Below are 26,687 nucleotides of genomic sequence, written 5' to 3' on the forward strand. Positions count from 1 at the left end.
CAAGTTGGCAAATCACAGACACCATAATAATGAATGGTGTTATGTTGTTCTCCATGGTGGTAGAAAATCAACAAGTTGGCTTAACAAAGACACCATAATAATGAATGGTAATATGTTGTTTTCCATGATGGTAGAAAATCAACAAGTTGGCATAACTCAGACACCATAACAATGATGATAATATGTTGTTCTCCATGATGGTAAAAAATCAACAAGTTGGCATAACACAGACACCATAATAATGAAGTGGTAGCCTAATATGTATTCAGTGATGGTAAATATAAGAAGTTTGCATAACGCAGACACCAGATTGATAATAAGTAATATTTCCTTATTATTTATTTACCCAATCCAACATGAAGTGATAACTTACCTCGTGGTAATGGTATAATAACATTTGTATTTTCACCAGCATCATACCAGACACGTTCAGATGCTGAATTAAAAATACCAGTTGGTGTTGGATTATTGGTTTCTCCTGCACTTACTTCGTATCTAGAAACAGAATAATATGTCATGATGGAGAAGTACTTGGGTAAATCAGTCATATGCCAATCCGATTTCTGATCCTTAAATCGAAAGAAATGAGTCCAATAGACATCCTGGATAATTCAAGATGATATAATCATCAAGGTATTGTCTGAACAAATTATGTAGACTCTCTGAAAAGATGGCATCTGACAATAATTAATGTAAACATGAATTTAACGTACCGTATTGGAGTTTTACCCTGAGTATTAGAGATAGTCCAGCCAGCAGCTAGATAATTATTGCTGGAAGTATAGCTGACTGATTGATCAAAGTTTCCCTGTAGGTCTGTCACATCAACTACCTCTATCAAATTATTCCCATTTCCTGAAGTGATGTCATTACAGCTGTTAGCTTGCGAACATTTCTCATTCTCAGCAGCACATACGCAGTGGCCATTACAGTCGTAGGGTTGACATCGTCGCTGTAAATCCAGAAAACCTTCTCCAAGTATAAACTCAGCATGAGCTGGTTGACTCTTTAACCCAACCTAGGGAAAGAAAGAAAAATGAAATACGATCTACGTTGACGGACATTTTCTTTTTTACAAAGTTTGACTTAGTAACTTGAAAATCTGACTTTGTATCTTGAAAATCTGACTTTTTATCCTGAAAATCTGACTTTGTATTTCTGACTTTGTATCTTGAAAATCTAACTTTGTATCTTAAAAATCTGACTTTGTATCTTGAAAATCTGACTTTGTATCTTGAAAATATGACTATGTATCTTGAAAATATGACTTTGTATCTTGAAAATATGACTTTGTATCTTGAAGATATGACTTTGTATCTTGAAGATATGACTTTGTATCTTGAAGATATGACTTTGTATCTTGAAAATATGACTTTGTATCTCAAAAATCTGAGTGCAATTGAAATAGTATCTGGAATATCAAACTAAGTATCTTGCGTATTCGGCTTCGTAGACTGCACGTGTTTATGTTTATAATATGATGTTACCTATACATGGCGTTTGTCATTTTAATATTGATCAAATCAATACCTACCCCATTAACTGCCCAAACAGCTATAAATACACTATCACCAATACTGAGAGACTGAGTTTCAATTTTAAATGTTTGAAGTTTTCCCTCGTCTTTAAAATCTTCACCATTTACATCATGATCTAATACCACTGGTTTATTTTCCTAGAGAATTAAATATTATTAGCTATAAGGAGAGTCAAATTGGGAAATTTGAAAAAATTTAACACCACTGGTTTATTTTTGTGAAGGAGCCAGATAGAGCATTAGAAAACTTCATTTGCCTTGTTACATCAAGCATATGGGATCAATTTTCTTTCTTCATAGTTACAGTCAACCCAGCTGTAAATGGGTACAAATAATGATGGAAAGATCAATACCAAGAGGTTTGACCAAAAAAAAGCTGGTAGAAAGGATTCTCATCCAACAAAGTTTTTGTACTTGTATAAAAATGGTTCTTTCTGTTATTCATAATATCAAAACCAAACAATATCATAGATACAGTAAAATCATTTATTTGCATTAGCACCAAATTTTGTAAATTTTTCCACATTGGAGTTTCCCTTTTTTTCTTTGGGCCGTATAATAAGAAAATATATAAGATGCAGGCCTACCTTGTTTAGATCAGTAAAGAAAGGTTGAGATCCAACACTAACTATATACTTTAGGACCCCAGTGTGAAGATCAGAGAATCCTAACCAAGCTAAATATATAGCATTCGCTTCCCATCTTATAGCCTCCACGTTACCTCGATATAACTTAGCTGCATGCTCACTTGATACTCCAAACATACCTAGAATATACATCATAGAACTTAAATTAGCTAAATATTCTTTCTTCATTCACTGAAAGGAATGCTAAAGGCCTAAACTAAATATAGAATTAAGCATTATTAGAAAAATGGACTCTCTGAAGGAATGCCAACCTAAATACCAAATAAACATTATTAGCTTTGTGGTCTCTCTGAAAGAAAGATGGAGTTGCCAAACCTAGAAACCAAATTAACATAATTAGCTTTGAAAGGGATATTGAATAAACTTAGTGTACTTGTAGACTCTTTAAAAGAGTTGGCAAACCTAAATGCCAAATAAACAATATTATCCAAGTGAACTCTCTGAAAGGAATGCTGAGAAAATCTCTGTCTAGATGCCAAAAACCTAAATTACAAATAAATATCATTAGCTATGTGGACTCTCTAAAAAGAAAACTGAGTTGACAAACACAAAGACTTCTCTTTGAAAGATTTTCTGCAAGTCAACAAGGACTCTGACAAGATTTTTGGAAAGTGTCCAAACTGAAAATGAAAGTAGAAACATTACCTGCTGTGGGTGGAGAAGAGTCGATTAAGATATCATCACTGATCGTAGACTGACACAATCCAGCTAGATTACAACTGATCACTTTAACATTGTATTTACTACCGTCATGTAGCGCCATTAACGGAAACGTGAATTCTTTTAATACACTCGGAATCTAACAAATATAATCATATAAGTTTAATACATTTTACATCTCAATACTTGACATTTTCCCATTGACTTTTTTTTGCAAAACACAAAAAAGGTTTGACCAAGGCCTACTGGTAGACAAGATCCTTGATATATCATCCACAAGAGGCCTGGACAACCACCAACTTCTTTTCCCTTTCACCACAGCCTACCCTCAACTAACCCCTACGAGCAAAATCAACTACTGCTTCAATAACATACAGATTAAGTTAAATTTTCTTCATTTTTTACTTGAAAGAACCCCAAAGACTAACCTCCATGGCTGCTGAATCAAAATCACCCATAACATGAGGAGCGACTGAGATATACTGTCTCTCAATATCCGAATCCGGATCTTCTGAACTCCACATTACTTTAATACTAGATCGACTGACTGAGCTCCCTGATTTTATGGACGAGAAGGATGAGGACAGTGTTGGTTTCTGGGATATCACAGGCAGCGATGTATCAATTATAAAACCATTTGATGTCGACTCACTCGATAAACCTGTAAAATTGTTGTGATGACTGTGTTACCTGTGTTACCTGTGTTACCTGTGTTACCTGTGTTACCTGTGATGACTGTGTTACCTGTGTTACCTGTGTTACCTGTGTTACCTGTGTTACCTGTGTTACCTGTGTTACCTGTGTTACCTGTGTTACCTGTGATGACTGTGTTACCTGTGTTACCTGTGTTACCTGTGTTACCTGTGTTACCTGTGTTACCTGTGTTACCTGTGTTACCTGTGATGACTGTGTTACCTGTGTTACCTGTGATGACTGTGTTACCTGTGTTACCTGTGTTACCTGTGATGACTGTGTTACCTGTGTTACCTGTGTTACCTGTGTTACCTGTGTTACCTGTACATTCCTTGTTGACAAAATAAAGATCTCCAACTTTTAAAAAACAAATGGTGGTAATGGGTTCTAATCTCGGTCGGTGTGTAAGTCCATTACTTGTTATTTACATTGTAAAAACTTGGTTGTTTCTTTCTAGACATGCTATGATAAGAACAAACCCTTGGTAGAAATCTAGTTGGATTACAATGGAGTAATGGAGACAAAAATTATCAGAAAAAAAACAACAAATCTGATTAAGATTGACATTTACCAGCTTTGTTGATTGCCTTCACTGTAATAAATATCTTCACTCCAACTGGTAAGAGTTTATTGTTCGGCAAATTAGATTTATACATTCTTTCTACCACAGGCAGTACTTCTGTTTTTAGTATTTCATCACCGCCCTGAGTCGTACCAACTCGCCATTCATATCTTACTATACCAGATTCACTATCTGTAAAACCTGACCATGTGGCTCCTATATAGTTCCTGTAATTAAATAAACAATATGTGGACTCTCTTATGGACAGGTATGATCCTAAATTAGATATGAATTGAGTCCAATAGCCACCCTGGTGAGTCAAATAGCCACCCTGGTGAGTCAAATAGCCACCCAGGTGAGTCCAATAGCCAACCTGGTGAGTCAAATAGCCATCCTGGTGAGTCTAATAGTCACCCTAGTGAGTCCATTAACCATCTTGGTGAGTCCAATATCCATCCTGGTGAATCCAATAGCCATCCTGGTCAGTCCAATAACCATCCTGGTGAGTCCATTAACCATCTTGGTGAGTCCAATAGCCATCCTGGTGAGTCCAATAGCCACCCTTGTGAGTCAAATAGCCACCCTGGTGAGTTCCATAGCCATCCTGGTGAGTCCAATAGCAATGAAGTTTTTGTGCTCAAGGAGTAGAATTTGAAAAGCAATAAGTCACTGATGCCTACCTTATAGCCTGATAATCTATGTCTCTGTCTTTAGTTCCATCCATCACAATACCAGAAGTAGGTGGCGTTAAATCTAGGATAACTCCATCAGACGACACAGACGTACACATGTCAGCCATATTGCATCCTGTTACTGTAGTGATATATCTCCTACCAGGTGTTAGATTAATATGGTGGAATGTATAACCTGTCAATCAAAATAAAAATTCATTATGAACACGCTCACACACACCGTCCAAATAGCTAATATTGTTTAATTGGCCTATTTATCATACTTTTTACAAGAAAACTTGCTTGCAATCCGAGCGAATATAATTGATTAATAAACAATGACTTACTCTGAGAATTTCCAGCTTCGAATTCAGAGACGACATCATCACAATCAGCACAAGTTCCCAGTTTTATTTTATAATGTTTGATGGGTGAATGTGGATCGTGGAATCCTCGCCACTGTACAGCGAGTTTACTGCTATCAATTATATAATCAATATCATCAGTATCGACAGAGTCACTGCCCTTAACATCATTAACATGACCTCCAGTAGGTGGCGTACTATCAACTATTACAGGTCGTGAGGTCAAGGTCGTTGTCATTCCTGCTCCATTCTTAGCCTGGAAAAAAATAATGAAGGAATGCAAGAAATGAATGAATGAATGCAAATGGATGAATGAATGCAAATGGATGAATGAATGATGCAAATGGATGAATGAATGAATGATGCAAATGAATGAAAACCAAAAATTATGTATCATAATTTTAAAGAGAAAATTGACTGAATCCATACCTCAACAGTAACATAATAAGTTGCCCCATCTTTTAACGGAGGGTCTAAAACAGCTTCTCCACAATCTTCAACAGTCTGGATAAACTTTCTAACGTCTTGATGTCCTGGTCTACTACCTATAGTCCATCTATAGCCTGCTACACCGCTCTGGTCGTCTTTAAATGATCCAGTCCAGCTGAAATCAGAAAAAGGAATTAAAATGAGAATTAAAATCTAAGAGAATTTAAATTTGATAAATACATGTGTTTTGAAAATGTTGTGTACTGTTCAGTCAGGCGTCTGTCATTCTTGCAATTTCATTTAAACTAAGCATTTTTTTTACTTCACTATCACAAAGATCCTTAGATAGTATTAGCAGTTGGTGAATTTGACGATGAATTAAGCAGCTCACCAAGCTGAGAGAGTAGCGGTACTGTGTATATAGGCTGTTGGGAAAGTGATAGGTTTGGATGTTATTTGTGGACGGCTGTTATCAACTATAAAGCCTTCTGAATGTACTGTTCTTGATCGATTCACAAAATCAAAGGCTGTAAATACAAAATTCATAGGCTATAAATATACACCATACGTTAAAAATACAAACAGGATATGCCCAATGAACAAAGAAAGGGGAGACAACAACAAAAAATTATAAAAAGAGGATAAAAGCAGAAGTCAAATGTCTGATTTTTAGACACCAATCTTCTCATGTTGCATGAGAGTCACATTCAAGATTTATGACCACTATTCTTATTCATGGTATTAGGGGGCCGACTCTCGAAAGCACTGGCACAGGCATTAGAATTTTTCTTACCTTGAGGAGGATTCAAACCCACGGCACCTAATTGCATAGCAGACGACAATCCAACTCGCTACCGACTGAGCTATTCCACTGTCCTAGCAGACGACAATCCAACTCGCTACCAACTGAGCTATTCCACTGTCCTAGCAGAGGACAATCAAACTCGCTACTGACTGAGCTATTCCACACCCACTATATGTATGGATGCTTACCTTGAAGGGTGATATAGTAGGTGTGTCCACTCTGTAAGTTTAAACCATGGAAAACTTTATGATTGACCAAACCAATGTTCTGTTTCGCCAAAACATCCTCTCCCCCTTTTACTGACCCTACAGAAAAATAATTGTACAGACTAAATGGTTTGACACATTTCCTAGCACAGTTTTTCACAAGTTTAAGACCACTTTTTTGTCACAGACCTGCCTGTAAAAATGCTAAAACTGAGTATATAGTTGCAATGGTGACTACGGGCTATTAAGATTAGAGTCCATAAAATAAGATTTTTAAAAAAGACTATGACCAAATTTTATTGCAATTTAAAAATTCACATTGTCAAAATTAGGCCTGGGCTGTTTTTGGATTGTGGAGACATTGTAAAGATCCATAAAATTTGAAGAAAACTAACCAATTTCAATATGATATTGTGAAATACCACTAGGATGTACCACTTTACCACCATTTTCTTCCAGGTCTTTAAAGCCATCCCAATAGACCGTTAAATCATTACTGGAGGGCTGAAATAAACAGTGTGATTAAATTACTTAATTCCATCTCCCCAACCAAAAACCACCATCTTATTACCCAAAGTGGAGCAGAAATGAAAGACATAAAACTCTATTTCATTTCATTTTATGTGAATCAGCTCAAAATCGAAAACTCCAATTGAAAATGAACGGAGCTCTCTCACAACTCTTGAGTCAAGTGGAAAGTTTCAAAGGCATCTCTTGACAGACATCCAATTCCAAAACATCAAATTCCAAAGATAATAAAATTTGTACCTGATATTTTGAGTCCAGAAGATTATAGACCCAAACTCGACCTGCAGTGGGCGGAGTCAAATCAACCGTCACCCCATCACTACATTCGTTAATTTCTGGTATAGTCTCCGTCCATCTCTCATGCTTGATTGTTTTAGCGTCTGCGTGAATACAGACGTGGTATCGTCGGCCATGTTGTAAACTTTTATCTGGTTTGATATTTATAAACTCTTGGTCTACAAAATAATCAAAAAATATTAAATCGTTAAATGAAAGAGTCATATTATGCTGAAAATAGACAGCAAAAAATACACAATCTTCATCAGGTCAGCTAGTATTTTACCCATATATGCCTATGAGCATAAATATCAAACTCATTCAACAGGACTCAGAGAATATTCTATAATCAATAAATCCTACATACCAGTATTTCCACAGACTATGACAGTAGGATGACTACATGGGTCTTTAATGATCTGTTTTGATTGGACGAAATGTGTCGTTAATCCGAAAACTTCATCTTGAATTAGTCCCCACGTGTAATTTCTGTGACGTAACGTGGGCCATACAGCTGATATGATGTCATCATATGGAGTATAATCTACGTCTGGTTTCAACCATTTGGCGTTCTGCTCCAATCTGATTTTGTTTCCTTTACTATTACTGTTTGAATCTGTAATACGCAAACAAAATTTTAGTTCCATCTGAATGACTAGTTATTTTTGACTGCAGTTTTGACCATTGAAAATTCAAAAAGTGCCAACTTAACAAGCAAGTTGTTAGTAATTGGTCTATCATTTGAACGATTTCATTATCATATCAATTGCAAAGGATTCGATCAGAGGTTTTGAATTGCAGGTGACCTTAGTCCACCATTGATACTTTAATGACATTGTTTCTTTTCAATCTATGTATATAAGGGACACTATATTAGATTCACACCATTATAATTTACAGTCAGATGTCTGTGGGTCTTGTTATTCCACTAAATTCTCGTTTCAACCCTTTATTGACCGTCGGACATTTGAGCATCCCCGTCGGTCATGTCCGGCAAATAGAGCCAAATCAACAGCCCTGGTGCATACATACCAGACGACACAGGTGTCCCTACAGCATCTATTACAATAGATGGTACAATTAACATAGGGTCTATAGCAGAACAGTTTTTAACGTCTGCTGATACGATTCTTGATAGTCCTGCTTTATTAAATATTCTAACAGCCAGTCGACGACATTCACTGTAATCTAACTTATCAGCTAGGTTGATTGTTAACTGGAACTAAAACATAGATAAGGTGTTAGATAATAAAGACTGGCAATGCCATGCAGTGTGCAATGAGGGAAATTTTGTCAAATTAAATTATAATCTAAATTAAAATGAAATTGAGTTCTCTATCACACTTTTCTGCTCCAGTTTGAGCTAATGAAGACAAGCAATACCATACAGTGTAGAATGAGGGAAACAACATATCACCAAGTTACCTTATTTTCTGCCAGTTTTTGAACGGAATCCAGTTTCGTCCAAGTTGTTAGTAGATGACTATTATGTTGATGAGACATTAAACTCCATTCGTATCTGTCTGTTGATGTTTCCATAGTACATACTTTACTATTCTGTTTTTTATAGTCTAATTTTACCAATAACTAAAAAAAAACAGAAATATAGTTTTTGCACATTACCACAAAAAAATAATATTTATATATATTTATAGGAGTATACAGATAGCTCAAATTGAGCCCTATCAGCTGTTAAAATAACTATATCTCATTAATAAATTACCTGAGTTTGAGACTGGACTGTTTGTTCTGTGACAGTCATTGTTGGCTGAGCAGGTTCGTTTAAAATCGAGACACCATCACTAACTATAGCCTGGCTACAGATGGCACCAGAACAGAATTTAATACTACTGCGATAGGTTCGACAATAATCTAACTCTACTGACTCCATCAAATATCCAGAGTTTAATATATAATCCTTCTCTATTACAGTATTCCAGATATCTACAAATACAACATAATGGAGTTTTACACCCTGTTTTCAAATGTTATGTCCTCATCTCATGATGTCATTAATGTAATGTAATGTAAGGTTATTGGCAAGAGCTCTTCTCATGCTGACATATGTTTCAGATACACAATCCTCATCAGGACAGCTACTGTAGTTTAAGAACCGGGAGTTAACATTCCAATATAAGACTTAATGTAATGTAAGGTTATTGGCAAGAGCTCTGCTCATGCTGACATATGTTTCAGATACACAATCCTCATCAGGACAACTAGTAATAGAAGCGTGCTGTTATTTAATGTGATCTTAAAATAGCTCCCTACCGTCCGTGTCTAGCTGTTTAACCTGTAATGTCCAGTGTATATCAGGATACAGATGTTTGATATCCTCGTTCACCTTCCACCAGGCGGCATAGCTGGTCATTGACAGTTGATAATCCAAGTCTTTATTACAATCATTCTGGCTTTGTTTTTGAGATTCTTTATAATGGTTCGGCTGCCAATTTTGTTTTTCACCTAGAAGGTACAAGTTCATGAAAAAAAATTAGCACATGTACATTGTATTTGTAATACTTGTAGGAATCAAAATCTGATGTCCTGTTCCCTTACAATTCAATAAAATTGTGCAGCGAAAATTTAGAAGACTGTTTTCCTGTTTGAAAGAGCACAATTTCAGCTATCTATATCACTTTTTGGAATTAAATCTGACATTCCTTTCTTTTACAATTCAAGATCCCTTTTAATTTACCTTGGTAATGACAGCCTGGTCCGTCACTAACGGTGATCTGGGAAGATAAATCTGCATCTCTTGTTACTATGGTAACACCATTCGAAGTCACAGTTACACTACCAGCGTCACTTGTAGCAGTTACAGTTACATAGTATGTCTATAATACAATTTTCAATATGCAAGGTATTTATCTCAAATAAAGTGTTTAAAATAGAGTCTATCTGCTGCCAACGCATGTCATGTTTCAGACAAGCAATCCTCATCAGGACAGGAGCGAGAATTCGAAATTGATTAGAAATCATCTAAAACTGCCCACATGTGAGTTGGATACACAATCCTCATCAGGACATTGGAATGGAGGTAGATGTTAGATAAGTATTTGATGTCGTTAAGGTAGACAACTCTCAATAACAATAAGACTACAATTAAAACATACCTTATGTAACTGAAGAGCTAAACCTTGAAATTGATGACTGTTAACTCCCTTAACATTGACTGTACTGACATCCTCTAGCCCTGGGGCTGACCCCACACTGATCTTATAACGTAAATCTGGACTGAAGTAGTCTGACTCAAATCCAAACCATCGAACGCGTAACTTGGTTTGCGAGAGTTGGTAGTCACTGTCTTCCAGTTCCTTGATGAAATGAAAAGAAAAGTGGATAAACTATGCATAAAACATATTCATAAAACAAGGGTTACTCCCTTTACAATGAGAACAGACTTTTACAGGTCTATGTATGTCTGATTCAAAATAGAAATAGAAATACGGAAAAAAGTACCTGAAACATGTTGTTACTCAGAGTCTTAAGATGTGTGTTCTTTAGACAACTGATCTACAATTGGAACAAAATTACAGAAAACAACTCACCGAAATACGGAAATCTTGTTTTTCGTCATCCAAAACGACTTCATACACGAGACCAGTTGATGGCAGACGGGTTAGATGCTGATAAGGGAGAGAACTGTATACTTTATATAACCCTACGATATTCTTGATTCTAATGGATGCATAGTATGTAAAGCTGTGATGCAGATTCCAGTGAAGATCTTTCTGAGTAAACAGAACACAGGATGGATTTCCAGGACATGAGGCACCAGCTTTAGATGCCAAGGTGAATGGTAAAATATCTTGACTTCCTTCAGCACTACCTGCAATGAATGATTGAATGAATAGCGTCAATGAATGAATAGAGTTAATGAATTGATGGACAGATAGATTAATGGACAGATGAACTGATGGATGAATATATAGGTGAACAGATAAATGAATGAACAGATGAACATATGAAAAGATGGATGAGCAGATGAATGAACAGATGGATGAACAGATAAACAGATGGATGAACAGATGAATGGATGAATGAACAGATGAATGAATGAACAGATGAACAGATGGATGAACAGATGAACAGATGGATTGAACAGAAGAACAGATGGATGAATGAACAGATGGATGGATAGACAGGTGGATTGAAGGATGAACTGATGAACAGTTGGATTGATGGATGAACTGATGAATGTATGAACAGATGGATTGAACAGATGAACAGATTATATTTGAGGTGAAAAATCAACTCACCAATAGCAACAGAAATATCCAAGCGTAGACTCTCTGAATCTGAAATCTTCCCATCTGACCAATCTACTTTCAATTTCCCCTCAACAAAACTAAGTTGAAGTTGTCCAGTGTAAGTTGGTAGAGAGGTGTGGACTATTATAGGTCCTAATGACTAAAATAAACAAATAATCATTTAGTCCCATTTAAACCCGAAGCTAGCAGATTATGATCTGATAGCAGCGAAACAATACGTGTTTAAAAAGTGTACATGCACATATGGATTGATCGTTTTTTCTAACGTATACAGAAAGCCAAAAGTCACTGCTCAAAACTAATAAAACTAATAAAACTGACAGTTAGATGTTCTGTGGTCAATTCACTCATTCTATGATCTGCTGCTTCTTTTTGCTTTAAAGTCCATTTAATACTGACTTTCTCCGATGAGCATTTGAAAAAAAATATATTTAAGATACATCCACATAATGTTTCTTTTTCCTTTCACTATATAATAATATATCTTAATCTAGATTAATAAGAAATTACCTCAATATTATCCTTGCCAGCTTTTGTTTTGGTTTTAATACTTATAAAAAATTCAGTACCATCACTTAATTGAGGATGGTTGCCATGGTACCAGGTATGATGGTGAGTGGATGTAAAGGGAAGTAAGTCTGGTGCAGCAATAGAATCTTTAGCAGACGCCAACCCAATCTGGTAGTCATAGATACCAGAACTGGATTCTTCAACCGTCCAATTTACAAACAGCTGAAATGTTGAAGAAGCCATGAATACTTATAAAGGCAACTAACAATGTGGACTCTCTAAAAAGAATGAAGAGTTGACAAACTCAAATACCGCATAACATAATTAGCTATGTGGGCTCTCTGAATGTCAGAAGGTTTGACCATCAACCAGATAGAATTTTCAAGAACCAAAGTTGTAAAGAGAAAAAAGACATTTTTTAAACTTACATGTGAATGTTTGGAAAGGTAGATTTTCGAGAAGGAGTCTCGTTTCATTGAATCTTTTAAACAAAAAATATTTGCCGGTAATGTCTGAATGGTACCATTAGAGAACTGAGCAACAGGAAACTTGTGAAGCTCTTTATGATCTACATGTACTGCTTTCTGTCTGAAATATAAACCAACAATAGATATACATGACACAAATTATCCCCCCTGAAACATGGCAATATTTGTACATCCAGGACAATCACAAAAAAATAATTACGTACCTGCAAGTTCCATCAGCATCATCAATCTGATATCTTTCTCTCGTATCTGTGATGTAATAAACAGTGCTTCTGTCTGTCTCACGAACCAACCCACCAATAACTCGACCACCATCTATATAAATATTGCTGATCCCAGCTACAGAGTTATCTATCTTGACACCGTCTGAACAGACTGGTTTACTGGGTTCGTACGCTCGGTTGTAAGCGACCACTGTGATATAATATTGTCCGTTGCTAGGTGCCGTCCAGGTGGCGTCTGTTGATGTTGTTTTTGTAACATCCTATAAAAGTAAAGGTGAACATGAAACAATGACGTCTGGTTCTATTCAAAGTGTTTTCTGAAATGCATATTTTTGAGCTGATGAGGACAAAGCCATGCAGTGTGTAATGAGGAAATTTTGTCCTTGCAACAGCACTAGCCTACTCATTTTGGATTTCCAACTGTCAATGGATCTTTAACATGCATTTGCTGGAATTAAACCCTGCAGACATTCATCTCGCTCACAGAGCACTGCAGCTTAACTCAACTCCTGGCGATTTTTCAACTAAAATATATTCATTTTGCCAAATCAGGTAACACCATCCAGTGTGCAATGAGGACAATTTTCCAATAAAACCAATTAGCTTACAGGCTTGTTAATTTCAAAGCTGTTTGTTTGTTACCTTGCTGTCAAAAGAAAATTTGCTCCCATCAAAACAGGAAGTACCAAAAGCATACTGATAAAATTTCACTCCACTCTCTCGATCAAAAAATCCTTCCCAATGGGCAGACAACTCTCTGTCCATCTGGAAATCTACTTCAGGACTACCATATTTCCCATCATGCACCACTCCTACGTGAGGTGGGCTTTTGTCAATAGTGATCTGAAAAAAATCAAAATATTTACAAATGAACTCATAAATTCTCAGAAACAGGGAAGATATGATTTATTGCTGGATTTACTTGTTCTGAACTAGAAACTGCAGTTTGTGATTACAATTGGATTTGATTTGAAGCATTGAATAGTTAGTTCCCCTGAAGCTTCCCCACTTCATTCCCACCCCCCCCCCCCCTTCCTCTTCACTGGCCTCGACTGCCATTGATCTAAAAAGGAAGCATTGAATAGCTAGTTCACCTGAACCTTTCCCACCTCGTAAATAGCCCCCATCCCCTCAACCTACCACTTTTTTCTGAGCTCTACTGACCTGTTTTCGAATGGTAGTGGATAATTTAGCCACGTTCATGACTGTAATTTCTATCATGTAGTCATGATCATGACTGCCTTTATTTTTATTGTTTAGAATTCCCTGCCCTTCGGTATTGGTTAACGCTGGCTTAACTTGAAAATGGCGGTGATAACATTGAGACCCTGGGGTGCAATAACAGTTTGGACCTCGGGCATTACTTCCATACTTAGTCTGGCAATCTGACATAGACTGAAAATATACAAATACAAAATATACAAATACAAAATATACAAATACAAAATATACAAATACAAAACATACAAATACAAAACATACAAATACAAAATACAAATACAAAATATACAAATACAAAATATACAAATACAAAATATACAAAATCAAAACATCCCTGATACCTACCACTGTTTCTCCCTGGGGTGGAATATTCTGACTGCCATGCTCTATTTCTGTCTTTTGATCAAATATTCTCCATTTGACTGTTTCTATCCCACTGTGAAAATCATACGCTTCCCATTCAATACTATAACAAAAATATCTAAAGATAGTGGATCATGTAAAAAAAAGATAGTGGATCATGTTCAAAAGATAGTGGATCATGTTCAAAATATAGTAGATCATGTTCAAAATATAGTAGATCATGTTCTAAAGATAGTGGATCATGTTCAAAAGATAGTGGATCATGTTCAAAATGCAGTAGATCATGTTCAAAAGATAGTGGATCATGTTCAAAAGATAGTGGATCATGTTCAAAATGCAGTAGATCATGTTCAAAAGATAGTGGATCATGTTCAAAAGATAGTGGATCATGTTCAAAAGATTTTAAATTTAGAAAATACCTACACCATCTTGTTCAGTTCTTCGAATCCATGAACAGCCAAATCAAGTTGATCCCCTTTTGTTAACCACAGATCTTTAATCACAGGGGCCGAAGAATCAAAATGAACCATAATAGACTCCTGTTTATAATGTTTAAAAATATCGTAGGCTCGTATAAAATATTTCAGTGTATCTCCGTCACGAACTGTTGGTTTCAGTAGCCTCTGTTGGTTACGATTGCCTGTGTCTTTATATTCGTTGTCCGTAGGATCGGTGATTGTCGACCCGCCTTTACTATCAGTTTTAAACACTGTAGTAAATGACACTATACCTAGATTTAAAAAAAATTCCTGTAGAATGTTTTGCTTATGAAATGAAATAGAGTTTTATATCCTACTGTTCTGTAGCTATTGTTTTTATATCCTACTGTTCTGTACCTTATTTATCTAATATAATTCTCCTTACCTTGGTGGTTTGTTACAGCAGAAGTTTGTCGTATACCAGACGTATCATCATAGCCGGGCGATATCCCATTGTAGGGTTTGACGGCAGCTAGAAATTTACCATTATGATGTACCAGATTAATATATCTGTTATTCCACTCAATGTTTACACTCGACAGTGACGTCTGCCAAGGTCGATCGGTCAAAGCAGACGTTATCTTTAAAGCCGAGCCAGGAGTCACGGTGACTGACGTTCCAGTATCGCATATCACAATTCTACGAGCTTGTTTGGAGTTTCCTGCTTTGTCGTATGCTGTCAATATGATAGAGTAGACAGCTGAGTTGGGTAAGTTGACATCGGTAGATAGCTGAAATTATAAAATAATACTAAACTAGACATCCAGTCCTCATGTTTTTTTAAATAATCATTATTATTACGTTTACGGTGTCGTCGATTAAGCTGAATTTTCACCTCGTCTTGACACAAGACTGGGTTGTTTAGTTTACTTTAAAGGAAGTAGACAGTGTATCCTGCCCTTTTGCTAACAAGTTTTGTTATTGTATTAACTTACTTTTTTAACAGATACAAATGAAGAAAAACTGTAGAAAGGATTATTGGGGGAGACAAACCGTAAAACTATGGATACCAAGTGTCCAAAAAGTAGCGAAAACCAAAATCCACACCAAAATAAAATCACAGATACGCGTCTGTAAGCAAGATATAATGTGACCTGTGACCTGTGACCTATGACCTATGACCTATCCTTGAGCTTTGACCTTATGTTATAATTCTGACCCTCACCTGAGTGGTAGTAATTGTCGAAACCCGTTTTTTAATGTCCAAAACATCCCCAACTTTATGTAGCTCAAAGACTTCTAGATCATATTTATCTATTCCAGAAAGGGCATCACGCCAATTATTCCATTTTACTTTATTGGTAGCCTGAAAAAAATTACAAAAATAGTAACATCATTTGTCGAACCCTTATCTTATACTGCCGAAGCCTGACCTGTATTATAACTTTACAACTATAATATCATTTAGTGATAGTCCAGTAAATATCTATATGAAGGCCTACATTTTAATTCCTATGGAGTTAAAAGGGGGAATTATGGTTTTTTTTGTAGGGTGAACAAAGTTTTGCTCATTTGTATGAAAACTATACAATAGAGAAATGTGTCGACAAACTTATATGAAAGTTTAAACTAAAAATATCCAGCCGTTTAAAAAACTCTTTAAAGTTCGTTAGCTTTTTGGGGGGAATTAGAGGGTGAGAGCCAACACTGGGCCGACTCTCAGAAGCTTAGGCACAGGCATCAGATTTTTTGGTACATGTTAGAGAACTACAGTACAGATTTAATTTTCATTTTGAAGTCATTTTTAAATAACAGGCATATATATTGGGTCATATTATTTTCTGCTCTTTTGTAATAGATACCATTATTATTATATTTGGTTTTAAAGTTGTACGTACCTTAGTGGTGAGGTCATCAGCAGATAACATTGTCTGTCCAGAGTTAAATGGGTCAACTGTATCGAACACAACAGTAAAAACTTTAGACTTTGTTCTTCCTCTGTAATATTTAGTTTCCGTCAGTCCTGACTCGCGATTTAATATCTTTATAAATCCACCATTATTGGAATAAAAGCTGAACTGCATCCTGCAAAAAAAGTATGATATAAACATTATCAGCCATGTGAACTCTCCGAAAGAGATGTTTAGTTGACAAACCGTAATACCCAATAACAGATATTAGCTCCAAAAAAGATGCTGAGTTTACAAACTGTAATACCAAATGAATATTACTAGCTATGTACACCCTCTGAAAGGGATGCTGAGTTGACAAACCTAAATACCAAATAAACATTATATCTATGTGGACTCTCTTAAAGGAAGGTTGAGCTGATAAACTGGTATATCAAATACACATTTAATAATTAGTCACTGAAGGGATGTCTACTTGACAAACCTAAATACCAAATATACATTATTAGCTATGTGAACTCTCTGGAGGGATTTTGAAATGACATACAGAGTTTCTCCATGTGATCACTTCCCTACCCCCACACCAAACTAACTTGGTATAATGCACATGCCCATCCCTACCCCCCCCAAGACTTACTTGGTATAATGTACAAGAACATCCCTACCCCCAAGACTTACTTGGTATAATGTACAAGAACATCCCTACCCCCAAGACTTACTTGGTATAATGTACAAGAACATCCCTACCCCCAAGACTTACTTGGTATAATGTACAAGAACATCCCTACCCCCAAGACTTACTAGGTATAATGTACATGCTGATCCCTACCCCCAAGTCTTACTTGGTATAGTGTACATGCCTATCCCTACCCCCCCAAGACTTACTTGGTATAATGTACATGCCCATCCCTACCCCCCCAAGACTTACTTGGTATAATGTACATGCCCATCCCTACCCCCCAAGACTTACTTGGTATTGTGTACAAATGGTGGCTGTAACTGTGATATAGGTACAGATTGTTCACAAGTAGATAAGGCTTGATTGGGGTTATCACGACTGTGAGAGCTTGGACAGTTGACATACACTGTCTTATTTCTTCCATCTGTAAATATAAAACTGAATTTATAGTCGAGTAAAGCAACTTGAGCCAATCGGAGAAAAATGGCAGCTAAGTCTTCCAAGGGATGATAAGAGCTATCAGTAAATGAAACATTCCAAGAGTAACATTTTCATACTACAAGAGTTTTATTCACAGCCTTTATTTTTAGAATTTCGATAGGGTTCATCCTTAGGTAATCATAAGCAATTTCACTAAGTTAAATCTCAATAATTTAACTTTAATCGAGGAAGGGGAGATAATGTTGGTGTAAATCAGTCGTGTTCCTGTTGATTCTGCGTAATCGCTGTTACTGGCGTCCAATCTCCAATATGTCTCTGTTATGTCTGGGTCTACAGTAACTAAAAATAAAAATAAATTACTTTCAATTTCTTGAAATCTTCATCAATTAAGATAATATTAGTGTTCTAACTTTTTGATTGGGCAATACTAAACTTTTATAATATCAGGGCAGTTTCAACATGAATTCGTTGATACATATTAACCAAGAACCTTAATCCTAGATGATATCAATGTTCTAGTCTTCTGATTGATCAATCATTAAAATATATTTTAAATTTAGTATTATCATCAAATCAGATTACTGTATATTATAACCTCTGTATTTTAACTTAGTTTTCAAGAATAAGGCTCAGAATACAAAGACAAACTCAAATGTATGACCACATGCAACATTTTACAAACTTAAATAAAAGTTTGAACACATCTTCAGAAGAAATGATAAATCTCTTAATCCTACACAGAGTGTAAATAAAACGTCAAGTAACTCCAAGTAATATACCTTGAATCATATTAACATTCTGTGATGTCACTTGGTTACAGCCGCTCGGGTACATAAATAAAAATATATAAAACAAACTTACTTGTATCACAATGGTGTCCCGAGAATCCCTTAGTACATACACAGTTGGTGGCATATTGATTGGCACAGGACCCTGGGTAACATCTGGTACTGTCTGATCTCCAGGAGCATGCCTCTACAATAATCATAGAAATTAAATGAAATGAAATGGAGTTTTAAATCCTACTGTTCTGTATCTTATTGAACTAATGAAATGAAATAGAGTTTTATATCCTACTGTTCTGTATCTTATTGAACTAATGAAATGAAATAGAGTTTTATATCCTACTGTTCTGTATCTTATTGAACTAATGAAATGAAATAGAGTTTTATATCCTACTGTTCTGTACCTTATTGAACTAATGAAATGAAATAGAGTTTTATATCCTACTGTTCTGTATCTTATTGGACTAATGAAATGAAATAGAGTTTTATATCCTACTGTTCTGTACCTTATTGAACTAATGAAATGAAATAGAGTTTTATATCCTACTGTTCTGTATCTTATTGGACTAATGAAATGAAATGGAGTTTTATATCCTACTGTTCTGTATCTTATTGATCTAATGAAATGAAATAGAGTTTTATATCCTACTGTTCTGTATCTTATTGGACTAATGAAATGAAATGGAGTTTTATATCCTACTGTTCTGTATCTTATTGGACTAATGAAATGAAATGGAGTTTTATATCCTACTGTTCTGTATCTTATTGGACTAATGAAATGAAATGGAGCTTTATATCCTACTATTCTGTATCTTATTGGACTAATGAAATGAAATGGAGTTTTATATCCTACTGTTCTGTATCTTATTGGACTAATGAAATGAAATGGAGTTTTATATCCTACTGTTCTGTATCTTATTGGACTAATGAAATGAAATGGAGCTTTATATCCTACTGTTCTGTATCTTATTGGATCTAATGAAATGAAATGGAGCTTTATATCCTACTGTTCTGTATCTTATTAGACTAATGAAATGAAATGGAGTTTTATATCCTACTGTTCTGTATCTTATTGGACTAATGAAATGAAATGCAGTTTTATATCCTACTGTTCTGTATCTTATTGGACTAATGAAATGAAATGGAGCTTTATATCCTACTATTCTGCAACTAATGAGTTGCATTGGAATATTGGACAAATTTTGACATTTGCTCACTCATTTGTCTTTTTTTTTTGCCAAAACTATGACTAAAACTTACTTATACATGAGAGTCGATTAGAAGTTAAAACATAGCCTTGTTCTCCAGCCTTGTTACCATAGTAATAATTACATTTAGCACACTTGGTGTTTGAGCTAGTTGTACAGGTCGGCAGACGACAGTTGTTTATCTGACCACAAACTAAAAAACAAAACAAGGAAATTATTGCAGGTCAGGAAAATTTGATCTCTGACAAACAGGTTGGAATATATAATAGCAATAAAAATAGGAGCTCAAAGTTCTAAAGCATCATTAATTTTTGACTTTATCATCTTGAATGATCCAGGATGGCCATTGAACTCAATTGAAGTCTACCTCATTGAATTTGTCATCTTGAATGATCCAGAATGGCTATTGGACTCATTTCACGTCTGCCTGCCTTGTGAACTTCGACTTATAGATTGCTCTTTCTCCTCTTGTTAAATGCATGAAGAAAATGCTGGTTTTCCCCTTGTCTTTGTTTCTTTTGCAATTGTGAAAAGGACCATGTTCTTTGTGATTCGAAGTTAAAAATTTAAAATAAATGTACATACTATTACATGTCTGGCCTGCTGAGAAGAATCCATCTTTTGGACAGTTACATTTCCCTGGGGATATACATGTTCCCTCACTTTTGGTTTGTCGTACGTTGTTAGCATGAAAAACATAAGATCTGGGGTAGTCTATATTACAAGCCCCAGGGTCAATCTTGCCATTACATATCGCTGAAAAAAATTCAAAAATAAAATTCACCTTTCTGGGCAAATTTAACCCATGGACATAATCATCTAATCAGCATCTACGGCCAATTTCAAAGACATAATTTCTTTTTTTTGTACTGTTTGAGCTAATGACGACAGAAATGTAGAAGATTACGTACGTCTATCACAGGATAAAGTGCTGGTGCCTGGAGCAGATCTCCAACCTGGACAACATTTTGATGCTGCTTTACTTCTCGTTCTGTAAAAGAATTTGATTGAATGAAAAAATGAATGAATATGAATGATTGAATGAAAAAATGAATGAATGAATGAATGAATGAATGAATGAATGAATGAATGAATGAATGAATGAATGAATGAATATGAATGAATGAATGAATATGAATGAATGAATGAATGTATGAATAAATAAATAAATAAATAAATGAATGAATGAATGAATGAATGAATGAATGAATGAATGAATGAATGAATGAATGAATGAATGAATGAATGAATGAATGAATAAATAAATAAATAAATAAATAAATAAATAAATAAATAAATAAATAAATAAATAAATAAATAAATAAATAAATGAATGAATGAATGAATGAATGAATGAAAAAATAAATGAATGAATGAAAAAATGAATGAATGAAAAAATGAATGAAAAAATGAATGAATGAATGAATGAAAAAATGAATGAATAAATGAATGAATGAATGAATATGAATGAATGAATGAATGAATGAATGAAAAAATGAATGAAAAATGAATGAATGAAAAAATGAATGAATGAAAAAATGAATGAATGAATGAATGAATGAATGAATGAATGAATGAATGAATGAATGAATGAATGAATGAATGAATGAATGAATGAATGAATGAATGAATGAATGAACGTACTGGTGACAATCCTGCCAATCAGAGTCACGTTTACCAGCGTGTATCGCCACTTTCATAACTCATTTGTCATATAGTTCTACTTTGGGTTTCGCTATCTCACAATTACATTCATTTAGACAGAGATTCTGCATGATGTGCTGTGATTGGTTGAAATGAACATCAAAAGTACACGACATTGGTATAAATCTTTTCGGATGACAATGGAGAACAACGAAAAATAATAACAAATGAAACTGTAATTGGATTGCTCAAGCATTAAGAAGAAATGTTGCTATTTGATAAAAACATCAGAAATAATCTTACTTATGTCTTGTACATCTATCCCAATTCAGAAATCCACATTTAGATTTGTATCTATGAGAATAATACGTGGTGTATGTACAAACATGACTCCTGGAATTACAAAAATATACACAAAATTATAAATACACAAATATTGTATAGTCTTATCTTTACAATGTTAAGCTATTAAGAACCTTTATAACAGTTTGTAATAGCTTGAAGACGTAGATATGCATGCATGTTTAGGATTATTCAAATTGTGTAAGTTTACACGACAATTCAACTAATTTTTGAGGTAAAGGCAAAGGAGGAACTTTCCTATAGGACACCCTTGATCTGGTTTGTACGGCCCCAAACCGGTTTCGTTCAACTCGAACTCTTCAACAGCAACAAAACAAGAGTGAATAATTGACCTCTACTTCTTCTATAATCAAATGCAGACACGCTTTGGGTTAAATGGGGAGGTGCCTGAGGTTCTATGGGAGGTGCCTCGGGTTAAATGCAAAGGCGCTTGGGGTTAAATGAGCCGCTTGGGGTTAAATACAGAGACGCCTCAGGTCAAATGGGGTTAAATGTGGAGACACTTGGGTTAAATGGGGAGGTGCTAAGGGTCAAATACAAAGGCACATGGGGTCAAATGCTGCAGAGCCTTAATTATGAAATTTTATGGTAGTTAAAAGAAGTTAGGAATTAAACACATGTAGGTCTGAATGGTATAGATTCAATCACTATTTATTCTACCTCAAAACAAAATAAACCAAATGTTTTTAATGTGTGCACAAACATCTGTGATGATCTAAAGCTCTTCACTGTTGATTTAGCTGTGTTTACCATTCATGTCTGAGTTTCAAAGACTTTGAATAAACTCTACAGTGTACAAGACCAAGATATCCTGGTTAGTCATCCTTTTCTCATCAAATCCTCTATGTAATTTAGGCAGAAGAGCTGTATACCTCCTTAAAGCTATCATGCTTTCATTATATATAAAATTAATCATTGAAAAGGCTTCTATGTCTGCTTTTCGTATGCTATATGCACTACTAAAGACAACAATTGCTAGAAGTAAATATGGCAAATAAATGGTTGACTGTGGTCTAACCATTATTTTTATAAATTGATATTTGACATAATCTAAGCATGATAGCTTTAAACTCCAGCTAACAGGCTAAACAATAAGACAATAATAAAATAATTCAATCTTTTAATAAATTGAAAATTAGCACTTTTTTTTTTACAATGTGAAAGAAAAGGCATATTGGCACAATCTATTCCATTACAACAACTTTTCCCAAATCTGTTTTTAAAGTTTCAGTCTTCTGTAGAGGAGACCTGTTTCTAACAATATTTATAGGTTTACACAAATCAACTTTAGACGATTGGATATGAAAAGCTGGAGCAACCCAAGTTCCACAAGGACAGCGCTCTCCATACCATATAAAGGATCCAATTTTAGCGGAACATTTTGGACACAAAATTTTCCCTTCCATGTTATGGACATAACTTGACATCCATTTTAGTGGTTCGATAAATAGAGAACGGTCACACAAAGTTTTATCCTTGTTTTGAAAATCAATGTCATTTTCATCATCTTCGATTCTGCTTCGCCAATCAAACGCAGCCTTGCCCTTTCCTTCCATGTGAGGTAGAAGTGCTGAACTCTTAAACAGCGCTTGTCGACATTTTCTACACTTGTACGAGTTCAAGCTGTTTGATTCGTCAAGCTGAGAATAAAGTTTGTGGTCAGAGATCTGTTGGCCAGCCTGAACAGATAGCGATAGCTTATTTAAACGATACTGTCGGAAGCAATTCGATTTTACATCAATTTTGTTTCCCATAGATTCATAGAGATGCAACTGATGCAGAAAGCCTTGGTTTGGTTTGACAAGAGGCCGTAGGGTTTTCACTTTGTCCAAAGCTTCTTGAAAAGTTAGGTTTAACTTATTCATTAAATAAGCAATGACTATCGTAGCACTGCGTGATGAACCCACAAAACAGTGGACTAAAACACCACCCTTTACAAGGCCATCATCAATAAATGAATTGCATTCATCAATGTAAGTCAACAAATCAGTATCTTCTAAATCCATGGCGTGGATATATTTCGTTGTAAATTTGTCTGTAGTTTCTTGACAAAGTGGTCGAATGTCAATGGTTATTATATGAGTTATTCCAAACTTTTCCAAACTCTCGATGTCCAACGCTGCTTCAACACCACCGAGGAAAAGTTTGTCGATAATTTCTGTCATTTTGGAAGTCATCTTGCCAAGTGGACTGTCTTCACGCCTACGAGTTTTCACACACACGTTTCATAACACTGAAATAGTCTTTTTGCAATTCTATTCCCACAAATCTGTCATAAAAACCTGAAATTACATTTTTATTTCTATTTCATGGAGGCTGACATCTTGTTTTGAGAACGAGGCTGGGAAGATAACTCTCATTTGAAGGAATTTTTTTTCAGGGAAAACAACAACGTCAGAGAGGAGGTTTCAAGCTTTTTAAAGGAACATTGCCATTTAATTTTCGAAATCAAAATTTTACCAATTTAAAATTTTACCAATTTAGTGTAGAACAAAAGGTTCACATATAAGATTTTGCGCAGGTGGCACTGTAGTCCATGAAATTAGGACCCTATCGACAGGCTCAGACAGATGATTTTAATGTCTGCTTTGTCTCAATCCCTCATTGTACACTGCATGGCTTGTCTATTTTCATTGGCCCAAATGAGATCAGCCATATGAAATGCAAAACTAATTTCAATTTATGAAACTCACGCCACGCTATCCAGGGCCGAGTTTCACCGCCATGTCATTCGACCCGACCAGATCTAACGAAGTATCAATTAACAAACCAACAACAGAATCATCCAATTTGAACCAATCCAACTACCAGCTACTACGACTACCAACAACTACCTAGTTTGGGATATCAGCATCCACTGGAAGCGACATTAACTTGTCATCTACCAACCAACCATCATTCCATTAAAGGCTACATACCAATGTCCCAGCCAAATCATAATTTGGAGTAAAAAAAAAAGGCCAGTTATTTTAGACATTGCTACTTTAAAGTGCGAAACCACATTCTCGATACATTTCACGATTTTTATAGAAGAATGCTTCTTTATAATAAAGTACAATGGCGTCGAGGTGGATACATAAATATTACATGTACTCATGGGTTTAAATAATCCAAAACAGGTCAACAAGACTTTTCTTTTATGAAAATATAGAACACTTCAGTGAATCAAATCAAAAGTATTTATTTTTCATTTCACGATATAAAACAATTTTTTATTTGTTTCATTTTAAGCGCACGGGCACTTAAATTCATTCTTTATGACCAAGCCTATAATCTTAATAGATCTATTTAAAGTTTGATGACAAAATAGGGAGAACGTTATTGAAATGTGTTAATAGGAACTTTTGTCTTTTTGGCCTAATAAGATTTTACACTCTTTTACGTGTGAAAGACACATTTCGTCTATAGGCCTAAATTTGAAATAGACGAGGTATGCTGCAGAACAATAAGGCGCCAAACTCCATTTCATTAGTCCAATAAGATACAGAACAGTAGGATATAAAACTCTATCCCATTTCATTAGCCCAATAAGGTACAGAACAACAGGATATAAAACCCTATTTCATTTCATTAGTCCAATAAGGTACATGTAGCCTACATAACTGTGTAACAATAAAACTTTATTTCAATATGATACATGATAAAGCCACATTTCATTTCATTGGTGCAAAAATATTTGGAAAACGTTTCTTGGGTGTGAAGTGTTCGACGCCAACACCGGCCATTTTTGGTGAGCTGGGACGCTTACAACTTAGAGTCAAAAGACAGGAACCTATTGTTAAATATTGGATCAATATATTATTAAACATTGATAGTCTGTTACATTTAATGTATATATTTATTAGGAATTCATGACTATAGTAGAGGTGATAGTTGGTGTGATCAGTTAAAAGATTGCTGGACTCGCTTGGTTTATCTGTACTTAAGGATTATCAGGACTGTATAAAATCCAAACACATATTTAATATCATTAAAATCAGATTGCATGATCAATACCTACAGTCTTGGAGTAGTTTAAAGAGTGAATCCAGTAAGCTTTATTATTATAATTTATTTACTTTGGATTTCAAAATTCAAACTTATTTAGAATTTGTTATTAGCAGAAAATATGTAATAGCCCTGTCATGTTTTAGAACTAGTTCTCACTGTTTGAATATTGGAAGTATGGCGGGGGAAAGCGGCAAAAACCCCCGCCATATGAAACAGGTAGATATAACTACATTTTTGGTTAATTTGCCCATTTTACAATGATCTAAGATCACGATATTTACCAAGATATTTTTATACCTACCCTTCTCTCAATAAATTTACAGCTATTTTATCGTCAAATTCTAACTTAATTTTAAACTCATTAGCTAAATTTGTTTTCTTTGCATTTAAAAAACGTAATGAGCATATATTATCATTTTAGTCTTCCTATATCTGATCAATTTTATTTTTGTATATTTGTTTGCAATTGTATATATATGTATTTATATTATATTTATATGCTTTGTGAGCTATACGGCATATGCCTTAATGCTCGGAAATAAACTTGATTGATTGATTGAGTAGGATATAAAACTCTATTTCATTCCATTAGTACAATAAGGTAGAGAACAGTAGGATATAAAACTACATTTCATTTCATTAGTCCAATAAGCTACAGAACAGTAGGATATACAACTACATTTCATTTCATTAGTTCAATAAGATACAGAACAGTAGGATATAAAACTCTATTTCATTTCATTAGCTGAATAAGACACAATAGGACATAAAACCCGACCAAACAAGGAAGAT

At 35.0% G+C, this 26,687-nt stretch overlaps 2 protein-coding genes across 2 annotated transcripts; one reads left to right on the plus strand and one right to left on the minus strand.

The window, feature by feature from the left end:
• Positions 1–4,408: 4,408 nt before the first annotated feature.
• Positions 4,409–4,747, plus strand: LOTGIDRAFT_125320 (hypothetical protein; the record flags this gene model as incomplete). The annotated part of the gene is made up of 1 exon (XM_009061560.1): positions 4,409–4,747. A coding segment is annotated over one exon (339 nt), but the record flags the coding sequence as incomplete, so codon positions are not given.
• An 18,342-nt stretch (positions 4,748–23,089) lies between these two features.
• On the minus strand, positions 23,090–24,070 carry LOTGIDRAFT_125232 (hypothetical protein; the record flags this gene model as incomplete). Its single annotated transcript, XM_009061561.1, has 1 exon — positions 23,090–24,070. The coding sequence occupies one exon, from the start codon at positions 24,068–24,070 to the stop codon at positions 23,090–23,092; it is 981 nt and encodes a 326-aa protein (XP_009059809.1).
• Positions 24,071–26,687: the final 2,617 nt, after the last annotated feature.

This window comes from Lottia gigantea (assembly GCF_000327385.1).
Source record: "Lottia gigantea unplaced genomic scaffold LOTGIsca_49, whole genome shotgun sequence".
Lineage (NCBI taxonomy): Eukaryota > Metazoa > Mollusca > Gastropoda > Lottiidae > Lottia > Lottia gigantea.